This window comes from Phoenix dactylifera, chromosome 6, assembly GCF_009389715.1.
Source record: "Phoenix dactylifera cultivar Barhee BC4 chromosome 6, palm_55x_up_171113_PBpolish2nd_filt_p, whole genome shotgun sequence".
Classification (NCBI taxonomy): Eukaryota; Viridiplantae; Streptophyta; class Magnoliopsida; order Arecales; family Arecaceae; genus Phoenix; species Phoenix dactylifera.
In genome coordinates this window covers 11,272,402-11,286,029 of record NC_052397.1, presented here as the reverse complement: position 1 = coordinate 11,286,029, position 13,628 = coordinate 11,272,402, and the positions used below count along the sequence as shown (strand labels likewise).

The following is a 13,628-nucleotide window of genomic DNA, read 5'->3' as shown; positions in this document are numbered from 1 at the left end:
AATTACAGAGTTCTTTTATTCAGGCCCAGTGAAGTAAACAGTTAATTTAGGAATGAATTGGCTCGGCCCAAGGCCAGTTACAGGGCTAATTATTATTTTATTTTATTTATATTTATTTATTATCTTAATTCCTTATTTATTTATTTACTATTTATTTATGTATTTTTCTTTTTTTTCTTTTTTTTTCCTTTTTCTTTTTCTTTTCTTCTTTTTTATTTTCTTTTCCTTCCTTTTCTTTTTTCTTCTCTTCTTTTTCCAAAGCTTCTTCTCTCTTCTTCCTTTTCTTCCTCTCTTCTCCTTCTTCTTCTCGAAGCTTCCTTTTTTTTTCCCTTCTCTCTTCTTCTCCTTTCTTCTCCCGGGAAGGGAGGAGGGCGATCTCGGGAGGGGGCCGGCCCGAGGCCGGCGGCTCCGCGGTCAAGGATCCACCGGTAAGTGGCCCTTCCTTCACGCCGCTCATGCTCCTCTTAATCTCCCAGCGAACAAACGCTATCACTTCAAACACGCTCGCTTCTACTCCTCACCGCCGAAATCTCTTTTAAGACTGTTGAGAACTTTCTTTTGTAACCCTGTGGAATTATGGAGACCGATTGGCACAAACGACGCCAGATGTTCTTTTCTTTTCATCTTTTTCGTCTTTTGAAGTACCGATTAACTTAATATTTCCATTCTTGTATTCAAAGACCCGAGCTTAATTGCATTGATCGGTTGGTTGCTCTTGTTTTCTCATTGCAGATTTATGGATTTATCCGATGAAATTGCAAGGGTCTTAATCCCCCCTCTACAAGTAAGTGGTTCGCTTTTTTAAAAGTTATGTGCTTGCACTTGTACTGCCAACAATGTGTTCTTGGAATGGCTTGTGAGAACTAATGATGTGTTCCTGAGTAGTTTTGAAGCTCATGCTTTGCCAAGTTCTTTAATTTGTTCGATTGTCAAAGATTACTGGATTTGGTTGATCATTAGTTGGAGTATTTGTCTTGAAAACTGTTTGATGATTGACAAAGTTTTCTTCTTTTAAAAATAAGAAGTGGAAGTGGCACCCTGATGCGAATTTTGCATAGGAGTGGTAGGAAAGGATTTTGTTTGAATAGCTTGGTTAATAGGAAAACAAACCAATCCTTGATAAATTATTTGATTCATATGTTTTGTTTTCTTACAAGGTTGTGTGCCTGGTTGTTATGGGAGATTGTCTTATTGATTATTATGCAATTGGTTTGAGAATATATAGTTTGCAATAATCACTGCCTTTTTTTTGGGAATATGTTGAGTTAAATGATCACTTCTTGGCATCCCCTTAAGAAAAAAGTGTAATTTCCACACGGTTGTTCTTGTTTTTTTGCCACTCTTTCCTTGCTTTCCTTTCTCTGTGGAATTTTTGGACAAATAAGGTTAAATGTTGACATGGTTCATATTTTCTTCCCTCCTTTAAAAAGCATATGTTTGAAGTTGGCTCTTTTTATGGTTCTTGGAATATGCAGAGGGTCCAGTCATCCAAAATTTTGAGGTTTACTCTGGGATTTTTCTGGTGTTTACTCCATCTTCCAGTTAGCATCGTGCATCTTGGGTCTTATCTGATTAAACAACTACTTTACTATATGATTTCAAGTGGATTACTACAGAAGTATCAAAATCTCCAATTAGACAAGCTTCGGTACCTGGCAATTGTGGTAGAAAGTGAAGAAGCTAAAAACACTACAAAGATCAAGCAACTTTTAAGCTGGTTGTCATCTATTGGTGTGAAGTATGTAACTCTTTATGACATGGAAGGTAAGCATGTACACTCATTCCTTTTCAACAAATGTCATATACTCTTCAAGGTTTAGTGAATGATTTGGATTGTATATCATTCACTTATTGTTGATTACAATGTTCTATGAATTCTGCAAAATAGAGATAGAAATATGCAGGTTGGTTCACATTGAAGATTATGTCATATTGTGCATTACTGATGCATTATATATGTCCTCCCACTATTTTTTCTCTTATAGTTTAAGTGATCTTAAAACAGGTGATTTATTGTCATTGTTTTTGATGGTTTAGGAGTGCTGAAGAAGTCAGTGGAAACTGATCTAAAGAGCTCAGAAAATCCAAGTGTAAGAACATGATCTGTGAGATGAACTGTAATTTCTAGTTTCATTATGTATTCTATGCAGAATCCTTGACTTTAGGAAAAGACTACTTATCATTTGATGCTAAATTATCCTTGTGGATGATGTTGAATTCTAAGATAATTTACTGCAATATTTAGGTTGCCGATGGAAATGCTGTGGCTTCAGTTCATCAAGAAAGAATGACAGTAGAGCTTCTTTCTTTCTCTGATGGTAAAGGAGCGGTTGCTAAAGCAGCTAGCTTTCTATGTTTGCAGTATCTGGAAGGTGATTCTGTAGGCTACAATAAGATGGAGCCGGTCTTCACAGAAACTGATGTGACGAATGCTCTAAAAGCAGTAGGTTTGTTCTTTTTCTTCCCTTACATGCAAGTCATACTAAACTTATGTTGTGGTTCTCTTCATTTCTTGTTTGTCTCTCGTATGTAGCTTAGGTGTTTATTATAGCTGCACTCCATGATGTATTTTAAATTCTTCCTGGTTAGGTCATGGTGGACCAGATCCTGATCTCCTTCTTGTATATGGGCCTGCTAGATGCCATTTAGGATTTCCTGCATGGAGGATACGGTACACAGAGATTGTGTAAGTTTCATTGTCATGATTCATGAATGGAAAAAATTCCATGTTCCCTTCTCTGTACTCCAAAAGAATAATGAGGGTAATAGTAGTAATAGTTTTCTGTGCCAATTTTTTATTATCTTACTGTTTTATAGCTAGCATATATTTTCTCATTGTTAGTTTTTAGTAAAGCATATGTTATGTAATGCATATATTAGGTAGAGGATCAAAGATTATCTAATGACATGGGATAGCCTACTTTAACATGGTACCCATATCTTTCTTAGTAGTATGTTGATAATATAGAGGTCTGTCATCTTCTATAGAACATCCCCTTTTTAGGGGCAAATGAACCATTATTGTGACCATCTTTAGTGTTACCAGTGTTATAGAACTACATGGAACCTGTAGTCCAGGTCAGAACAATTTGGACCATAAGTCAATTGACATCATAAGTATGTGAGAGGACTGATTCTTTTTCTTGTTATATATATATTCCTATAACTCAGCTTCTGTGTTCAGTAACCTGGGTGTTTATTGTGATTTTGAGTCCAAATAGATGTAATGCATGATATTTTAGTAGATTTTTTTCTTTTTAATTAAAATTTGGGTGTTTCTCTATGTTGGCTAGGTCCCCATAAATTGAGTTTCCACTGTTTTGGTTTGCTTTTACCATCTACTTTTTTGTATGCCAGCGCAAATATTTCAGTTTTTTTTAAACTTATAGAAATAAAATTAGCTAGAACAAGGGAAGATTTTTGAAATTTTTATGTTAAATATTCTTTAAATGTTTAATTCATGCATCTTTCTTATATAAACCATGATTCAGCTAATTCTAGTTGGGCGAATTTAGGGAACCATGCAATTGGTGGCCTATTGCACTATAAATGCTTAATGAATTAATGAAGGACATCTAACATAGACTAAATTACATCCCATATTCCATATTGGATAAGAACTTAGGATGTAGACAATATTTTGGATTGGTGATTAGTATGCTCATGATATTGAATTCTATTTCAGTTGCATATTTATTCAACAGAATTCTATTTCAGTTTATGATTTGCATGCTTTAGCAGTTTCATGAAAAAAAGATGGAGATCGATAATACTGTGTTCAAAATGTTGAAAAGAAAGTTTAAGCAACGAAGATGGACATTGCAGATATTAGGATATCAAGATGGATGTGGTAGACTAGAAATTGTAGAGTGAGAAGTGAATACTTATTCTAGTTAGAGGGGGCACAGGAGTTGCACTGATGGAGTATAAGGTGATAGATATCAAATTGAGATGGCATAGGGATGTATCATGAAGATGTTAGTGAGCCTGAGTAAGGTGCTTGAATTTGTGTTGAAGGATCTAAGAAGGGAAAGGAAAATCTCAGCGGACAAGAATGGAAGTTGAGAGAAATGACTGAATAGTTTGCAGTAGCACTAGAGGTAGACTCAACTGAAATGGTTAGCTTGTTTGTTGGTTCACTTGGTTCGGTTTCTAGATCATAATTGTAAGCCTGTCATTGAAAATCAATTAGGTTTTCTTAGTAAAATGAACATTTTCTATGTTATTTATTTGTTACAATTTTAGAGCATTTCTTATTGTTGTATAAAGTTCAGTTGTTTGTTGGTTCACTTGGTTTGGTTTCTAGATCATAATTGTAAGTCTGCCGTTCAAAATGAATTAGGTTTGCTAAGTAGAATGCAGATTTTCTATTATATTTATTTGGTATGATTTTAGAACGTTTCTTATTGTTGTATAAAATTCTTACCAAGAAAAGGTCTAATATCAATATAGAGAAACGTTTGACAAAACCATGGCCTGAACTTATCAAGGTACGAGAAATGAATAAAAGAAGAGAAAGACAATGAGAGAGTTTTATATTTGTGAATTAATTAAATATTCTTTTTTGTAATAATTCTTTCTTCTTTCTTCTTTTCCCATTATTACCAAACTGCACTGTGAACCAGTTCACTTTCTGTCATTTCAGAATTCACTTGTCATACAGGAATTAGGTAATTATGAATCAATAAAGCTAACACCAGCTGGTGGGGATAAGGCATGATGGTTATGTTTATGCTTATTTATTTTTCTATTTTAATATATAAGTCCAACATTTATATCTTCTGCCACTTATTACTTATTTTTATCCAGATTATGCCAAGTAATATCTGTTCTGGTTGTATATTGAATAACCAATCAATATATAACTCTTAGTTGACTTTCAATTTTTTGCTCCAAAAGTAAAACAAGTTTTGTTCTCCAAGCATGTTTTTTGTTGCTCTAGTTTTGACAACTATATAAGGTTTCTAAAATTTTGTCCTCACTTCTTTTTCTCTTTCAAAAAATCATTTCTTTTTTGGTCTCTAATATTTTTTATTGGCTGCATTTTATTAAATCAAAGTCCAATGGTGTTGGCTGCTTTGACTCATCTATTGTTGGTTATGGTCTTAAGGGCTTGATATACTCTGCTTTAATTTACTGATTCGTCAGTGCATATTTGTGAAATGCTAATCTGACCTGCTTTAGTTTTTAAGTCATTGGAACCAACGATTAGAGTAGCTTATGCTACCATTGAGGCGGTCTAGTATGATATCATATGCTTCTAATTCAGGAACCTAGGACCAGAATAATTAATAGCTGTTAAAACTTAAAATTGACCTGACCTCATAACCTATCTCCTATAATGAACATATGATACCTCAAACTTCCAAAGTCTGTAAATTTTGGATTAACTCTCTCTCTCTCTCTCTCTCTCTCTCTGTCTTATGTGTGCACATCTTTATATTTGGTAAGTTTCTTATGTGGAGGAGGGGATTTTTTTATGTAGAGAAACTTGTTTGGCAAATGGAATAGAATAGTTAAGTTTTTGGAAGGTATATGGCTTGCTGATGCAGCCTTTGACAAACTCTTTTTTCCACTGATGGCAACTAATTGAACAATTAATGTTAGTGAAGACTGTGAAATTTTGATTGACTTTGGGATTTGGAATTTGTTCTAGAGGAGAACTATTGCATGAGGTGAGGCATTATGCATGCCTCTTCCAGCTTTCAACAAATAGTAGTATTACAGTTGTGGTGAAGTGTATTAGTACCCCTATTTTAGTTTGGGGTAAGCTTGCTCCTTACAATATATCGCTTCTGTTGGCTACCGACAGGAATTAGGATTCTCATAGAAAATTACATCCAAATTGTCCTCTTGTATGTTGTTCCACTTTCCATTTATCACATGCGTAGAGACATGAAATTAGTCAATCACCTTCTTGTGCATAGCAATACTTTTGCACTCGTGTAAACCTATATTACCTAGGAAAAATGGTTGCAATCTTGTTGGTCCAGACTTTGTTTGGTTGCTGCTCACCCAGCAAAAACTTTCTTTTTCTCTATTACTGAAAATCATTGGCCTGATGTTGCATGTGTGACGTCTGCAGCAAGGTATTAGGTCATGGCATGGAATATCTATAAGGTGCCATACTGTTAAAATTTAAATTTGATGGGATTCTTTGTAGATGCTTCCACCAAGAACAATGTTGCCTTCAGTTCCTTTCTTAAAAGCTGTTGACTTTCTAAGAGTTATAGAACTCTTTTGCCCATGGCTGTGATTTCATCCACTCTACCTTCAGTGTTATTTGTGAAAGAAAATTATTAAGCAATAATGTGTGAGCACAGGTATAGGATTCCACAAATCTGTTTATGAGAGTCAAACTCCTTAAGCTACAGAACAAGATAAATGATCTTCTCTGTATGTACATTTGTGCGCACAGACATGTGTGGAAATGATGAACAAGATGTTGAAGGACTGAAACTAATGGGATTATGTTCTCTTCTATTATCACCAAGTAGGCCATAAGCCTCTGACCTCGGTCCCTGAGCCTGTGAGTCTGTTAGCTGCCCATCTATATATCATTTTATGTGCATTCTCTTCTTTCAGAATTACACCCCATTTGTTTTAGTTCTCTACCTTTAAAGGAGGAAGGATAAATTCATCAAGCAAATTATGAGCTTTTTCAATAAATGTAGTTAGTCTTAAGGCTTAAGGGAGAACAAACAAAAATTAGATGGTGGGCCAGCCATTCATTCTTCTTCCAATGTGCATTGCATGAGCTAGACGCCAGGAATATTAGCATAAAATAACAAGCCTTTGCCAATCTATATATATATTGATTTATGGATCAAATATGATGCATCAAAGTTTAAGAATGTTGTACTAGCATGTATTAATTGTGACTGATCTGACGGGGAGAAGGAAGATTTCTTTCAACTCATTCAACTCGAATCTCTCGAAAAAAACTAGAAGAAGATGGAGGAATCTCGAAAGTAGGGCTTTAAGTTTTCTTTTGTTTCATTGATCCTTCCACCTCTTAAACTGAGGTACATAGCTTCTATTTATAATACTAGTAAGGTCTTCCCTTTTACAATTTTGGTTGGATTCCTCTTCTAGTTCGAATAGGACTAGATATTCTAAAATAAATATGATTAATAAAAGTATTCTAGAAAAAAACTAAAATTTTTGAGAAGGAAGATCTCGACTTCTACATCAACTCTGCTTTCTATCGCTCCGCCTAATTCTTCTCGAATAGAGCTACGTCCGGCCAAAGTCTTATCCGAAAATAAAACTTTCGATTTGATCAGTCTGCTTCGGAGACTAAACGATGGAATTTCGGTCCGATTCAACCTTCTAGCCTAAAGTTGTAGATCTCGAAAAGATATCCAATTTAAAAAAAAGATCTCAATCGGGCATTGTACAACCAAATATGCGCTTTTAAATTTGGTCTGCGACTCGACTTTCCGATGTGGTAGATCTCGCTCCTTAATTCTATCCAGCTCTGCTCGTAGTGATTAAAGTGTTTTACATTGAGTCTGATGATCCTTCTGAATACTTGTAAAGGCCAAAGTGTTCCACATCGAGTCTGGCGATCCTCCAGAATACTCGTAGTGGCCAAGTATTCTACATCAGTTTTGGTGATGCTTCTGAATTTTCATAGTGGTCAAATTAGTCCACATCGAGTTTGGTGATCCTTATGAATTAGAGCTCTCCTTGTTTAGAAAACTTAGCTCCTGCTAAATCAGAACTGAAGATGGAGAAATGCTTGCTTCCCTGTCTCGCGGCTAAACCACTTGGTTTTGCTTGAAGATAGAGTTAGTGCTTGTGTTGAAGGCATTGCCAATCGAGACATGATCTCAGTGAGTTAGGCTATTTTCTCCTCTAGTTGTGTGAGACGTTCCATCATCTCATCATCCGTCGAGGTAGAAGTAGCAATCATATTTGCTTTTGTCTTTCAATTTACTTCAAGCACGAATAGCCCTTTTCCTGACTACTTGTACTACTCGCGCATTTGGACCATGCATTAAAGCCTCCATAGATGTAGAGGACCGAAGCTCTGATACCTACTTGATCTGATCAGATCAAGTTGGAATTTCACTAGGTAAGAGCATAGCTCTGATACCAACTTGATTCAATCGAAGAGAAAGAAGATTTTTTTTTTTTTAATCCGGTCAACTCGGATCTCTCAAAAGAAAACTAGAAAAAGGAGGAATCTCGAAAGTAGGGATTTAACTTCTTTTTTTTTGCCATTGATTCTTCCACTTCTTAAATTAAGGTACATAGCTCCTATTTATAATACTAATGGGGTCCTTCGTTTTACAATTTGGGTTGGATTTCTCTCCTAGTTCGAATAGGACTAGATATCCTAAAATAAATATAATTAATAAAAATATTCAAAAAAAAGCGAAATTTTTTTAGGAGGTAGATCTCGACTTCTACATCAACTCTATCTGATTCTTCTCGGAAAAAGAGCTACGCTCGGTCAAAACCTTACCTGAAAAGAAAATTTTGGTTTGACCAATCCGTTTTGGAGCCTAAACGATAAAATTTCGGCCCGATTCAATCTCTTAGGAGGTTGGCTCAAAGTTGTAAATTTCGAAAAGATACTCAATTTAAAAAAAAAAAGAAGATCATCTCAATTGGGTATCGTATGACCAAATTATGGCCTTCTGAAGTTTGGATTGCGATTTAGCTTCCTGATGTGGCGGATCTCACTTCTGAACCCTGTCCAACCCGGCTCGTAGTAGTCAAAGTATTCCACTTCGAGTCTAGTGATCCTCTTGAATACTCATAGTGGCTAAAGTGTTCCACATCGAGTTTGGTGATCATTCTGGATCAGTGACTTCTATCCGAGGAGTTGGTGGCAAATTCTTGACCAAGGAAATTTTGGGTTAGAAATGAATATATGTTGAATGTTGATGTCCTTTATTTCATTTAGGTAATCTAAACCTTATAATCTGAAATTTCCAAATGCTTCTAACTTCTAGTCACTCACAAGCATGCACTGCAATTTTTCGAAGTCATTCTTAGTCTGATGACCATTGTACTAATGTTGTTTTATATTTTTGAAGTCATGGTTCATATATTTTTGCTCAATGAAATAACTGTATTTGTAGAAATCTATAATATATTGAGCATGTGATCCAGTGGAGAGAAATATGAAATATTGATGTGATCCCATCTGATTTTAGAGTCTTTTTTTACCCTACTTTCTGAGTGGTACATTTATGCATACCTTCGACTGCTGTACTTGTAAATGATACTTGCCTCCCTAAAATGCAGATGCAACCAAGAGACTTGTTTACTAAACAAAGGAAAACTTTCAGAATCAATTTTTAAGTTTAGGGGAGAAACCTTATGGGAGTTTTCATTGTAATATAAATATAGATGTTTATAATAATTTATATAGGTGGTTCCATGCTTTTAAACTTTTTAAAGAGCTTTGCCTCCTTGCTCTTGTACTAAAATCTACTCGTACCACTCTCGTCCAGGTATCTAAGATCTGACATTATGTTTCAGAAATTGTCCCTTATAGATCAATTGATATTCTTTGTATGTAGATGCATGGGCATGGGTCTAGCTAAAACAAGGGGGAAATAGATATCCAATTTTGTAATCACTAGATTGCGTATATTACTCAATTATTTTTGAGTCCCAATCTAACGACCGGCAGGTTCTATATGTTGCAAAAATCCGTTTTATCTAATAATTTGAATTTGTTTTCCATGTAAGTTTAGGAGTTTCAATATAATAAACTTACCAAATTATGTATGTAACACATACATACATATGTACCGGAGTGTGACATGTGATCACTTATTCATGTAATTTCATTACTCTGATTTTTGGGTTGTGCATTTCTTCTCTCCCTTGAATTAAGAATTCAAATAAGTGAGGTTATACTTATTTAAGATGAAAATAGCTATGATAGTCCACCAAGTACGGGATGGATTGATGTGATTCCTCTACGCCTAGGACACTAGAATATCGAACCATGAATGAAGAAAGGCATGAGAGAAAAGGCTAGTGATTTTGAGGCCTCAATTCTTGACTGGAAAGGACACCAAAGGCATCTACCCTTCTGTAAGCTCCCAAGCAGTGGGAGGAGAATCTGATCTCTGATTGCATGCCTGTTGAAGAATGAGCCAATGTGATCTATGACTACGTGCCTGTTGATGAATAAGCCGGGGACTCATATGTAGTGGCTTGGTTAAGGGAACCCACCGGAGCCGCAGTTAAAGTGAGTCTTCATAGGGTGATTGTCACTGCTTATGGACCTGAACTTGGGTGATTCTATGACCAAGATGGGAGATGGACAACCACACAACCAGAGCCTTGGGAAAGGTGGAACAGTTGGGAGTTCGGGTTTAGTATTAGAATAGATTTATGTGTACCCACTTGATGTAACCAATTTTCTGAGCTTTTCTTACAAATTTAGATTGCCCAAACCTCTGCAAAGCTTCTTCTGACTTTGCATGATATTGGTTCAAGGATTGACATAAGCTTCATGAACTCATGGCTGGTCTTTGACAAAGTCATTGTGGCGGCATACTGTATTGTATGAAGATTAGGGTATATACATCAACCTAAGCATGTCTGGATATGCATTGATGTGAATGCTATGAGTTTTCTGATTGATGCTGATGTTTGCATATGATATCTTCATTTCTTGCACCAGTAGAAAGATGCAATTCTATGCTATGTTTATGTGCTTTTGAGGCAAAATCAAGTGACATTGATTATTAATCATGGGAAATATTCACGAAGTAAAGCTCATGCTGCCATTCTGATATTCATTTTCCTATTAACTAACTAGTTTTATCATTCAATATTAAAGATCCCAGTATGGTTCCATATTGTTGTCTGTTTCCGTATATATTAGAGTATAATATAATTCTAAAGTTAATATAAAAAATAGTCTACTTCTTGAGGAATTGGTGTTGTGCACGACCACATGGATGAGCACATATTTGTGGAATGAATGTTGGGGGGTTAATGCTTGTGTCCTGTTTCTTTTATTATCCTTTTAGTTTTTTTTTCGCATTTTAATCTACTGAACTGAAGTTTCTTTTGCTACTTTTCAGACATATGGGATCATTGAGATCCATGAAATATGGTGCAGTTGTGAAAGCCATTTATGACTTCTCAAAGAAGCACCAAAACTATGGTAAGTACCCGACTACTCGGATTATGTCTGCAAGCTAACATATTTTATGTTACTTTGTAACCATTTGCTCTGCTATATGTAACTACAGAAGTCTCCTGTGTCATTTGTGTGACTGGTCATCCTAGCATTGTAAAACACTTCCAGTTTTATCTAATGTTAGATTGATATGAGAGATGATAAAGATACATTTTCTCCTGTTTGCACACACTCAAACTATCCGGTGAAAGTACTCTAAATATACATGTAGTCAAATCAGAAGTGCGTCTACATCACCATTGAAAATATTTCTAAGCATAGTCATTCAGCATTCCTTGGTTGTGTTTAAATGAAAGTTTGAGGTTCACAAAGGCTCCCAAGGTTCGGTATGATCATTCCCCTCTTTAGCAGATCTACCCTTCTCGATTCTCTCTAGGGTTTGAAAGAGATTGAAGAAATGGGAAGTTGGATATACCAGAAGATAAAGTGCGCACACACGCATGCACAAAAAACAGGTTTCTTTATCAATTTATGCATGCATTAATGAATTCCAAAAATTTCATCAGACATCAAACGCTTATTTCTCTTAAAACAGATGTATGCATTCCATGTGCTCTAAATACTATCAATATGAACCTGGAGGTAGTTGATTCTTTATCTTTGAAAAATTTTAGCCTCCTTGCTCTTCATTGGACCCTTATGTGTGGTATCAGGAATGCTGAATGTTCTGCCCATTGAACTATTTTCATTGCAGAGAACATGCCTCAATTTGTTTATGAACATTTCTAATCTCTACGATCTCAGGTTCATGAGGCAGATTTTGATTGTACTGCAATAATCAAACAGCATAAGGTCTCTGAGCTCCAAATGGTCAGGCCAGTCCATCTGCACAAGTCATGCCCTCCAAAGCCAACGAAGGATTGATATTACCTATGTAATCAACACATTAAGTTTCTAAGTAGTCATAGAATGATGGCGATATTGATTGCTGCAATCAGCAAGAAATGAAAGTGCCTTATAAAGCAATTTTGCATCGGCAGTGTCAATCATATATATGTTTTTTCGCTACTTTTATTTATAAAAACATATTTAGTGCTCCCTTTATACATATTTTTGAATCATGGATGGTAAACTCCTCAAATCGCTTGTCTACTCCCTGTACCTATTACTGTCGTTATTGTAGTTTCACTAATATATATCAGCAAAAAGTACAATAGTTAAATGAAAACGCTATATTGTTTCCATTTCTGTTATGTTTACACCATTCATACTTTCTCATAAGTTTATTTCAAATTTACAGAAACGAAAGAGAAGATAAATCAGCAATTATGCACCAATCGTTTGTTAGAAAATAATATCATTTATGGAGTAAAAATAGAGCTAATATCTTGCATGCTTGTGACGAAAGGACTTCGTTTCTTTAGCTGTGTGATACGGAGTTTCTAGTAGCTATTAGAAATTCGTGTACTCCTGATTCTTGTACTCATGCCACAAAGGGATCCCTTTGTTGCTTTCTCACATGTTGTGAAACCATTGGGCTTTTCTAGCATGTTTCAGTTCAAGGTATGATCCAAAGCCTTTTCACATGATTTTGCCAGACTTGCATTGCTGCGGGTTTTGATTCGTTTTGGTTGTATCTCAACTCATCTGCCGATCCACATGTAGCCGCCTCATTGAGATTCAGCAACCTGAGTTAGAGAGTAGGCTCGGATGCAACATTTTGACTCGCAGCCAAAAACGATTGCAGGACAAGATGTAGCATCTCATGAAATGAACCAGTACTCATGATCCCATTCCAATTTACAGCTCCTTGTTCACTCTCCTGAACCAAGTTATCTTGCCCGACTTTCCATGCTCCCATTGGTCATTCTGACATTGTGATCAGCCACTCGATCACTTTGAGACCCATCTTGGCACTTCAATTGAACACTTCGGCGCTTCGATCGACCATTCTAGTGCTTTGATCAACCATCCTGGAGCTCTAATTAACCAATTTGTTCCTCCGATTCAGCCAGTCCACAGACTCCGATCAACTATTTGGCAATCCTTTCTTTTCCCAGGTATTCAGATTGGTCCTTAATGAAGAAGAGGGGAAGAAGTCTGCCAATTTACCTGGACGCGGCAAAATGGTCTAGGGGCCTGCCTTGATGAAGATCTTTGATCATTTGTTTTGGGTTACATGGGTTACACTTTTGCCTCATAGGCGTTTGACAAAACAGCGAGGAAAGGATGGTAATTTCTTTCCGAACCACCGAACAATAACTAAACTTTCTGCTGTTACAACAATAATTACAAACATCCTCTATTACATATATCCAAATAAAACGTATCAATTACATACTCTCACTGCAAACTTGGCTGCTGCAATTTAAGTTTGACTGTAGGAGTTGTCTTCATCTTGCAAGTTAGCAAACCTGTCTCGAGTAAAAACTTGTCATTATTTGTTCAATTAAATTTTCTTACATTAGTTTATTAAGCAATATTAAAGCATCTTAAAAAATAAAAA

General features: G+C 35.8%; 1 protein-coding gene across 6 annotated transcripts; it reads left to right on the top strand.

Annotated features, from left to right (window-relative positions):
* Positions 1 to 284: 284 nt before the first annotated feature.
* On the top strand, positions 285 to 12,355 carry LOC103714913 (dehydrodolichyl diphosphate synthase complex subunit NUS1). Of its 6 annotated transcripts, XM_039127413.1 has the most exons (9): positions 285 to 428; positions 733 to 784; positions 1,476 to 1,501; positions 1,604 to 1,764; positions 2,038 to 2,090; positions 2,246 to 2,447; positions 2,590 to 2,686; positions 11,064 to 11,146; positions 11,877 to 12,355. In XM_039127413.1, exons 2-9 carry the CDS (start codon positions 737 to 739, stop codon positions 11,909 to 11,911), a joined length of 705 nt encoding a protein of 234 aa, XP_038983341.1. In that variant the 5' UTR covers positions 285 to 428; positions 733 to 736; the 3' UTR covers positions 11,912 to 12,355. The 6 variants fall into 6 exon arrangements, with proteins under 6 accessions (XP_038983341.1, XP_038983342.1, XP_038983343.1 ...); XM_039127414.1 differs by having other exon boundaries at positions 1,476 to 1,764; positions 2,363 to 2,447; XM_039127415.1 differs by having other exon boundaries at positions 1,476 to 1,764; positions 2,363 to 2,447; positions 11,927 to 12,342.
* Positions 12,356 to 13,628: the final 1,273 nt, after the last annotated feature.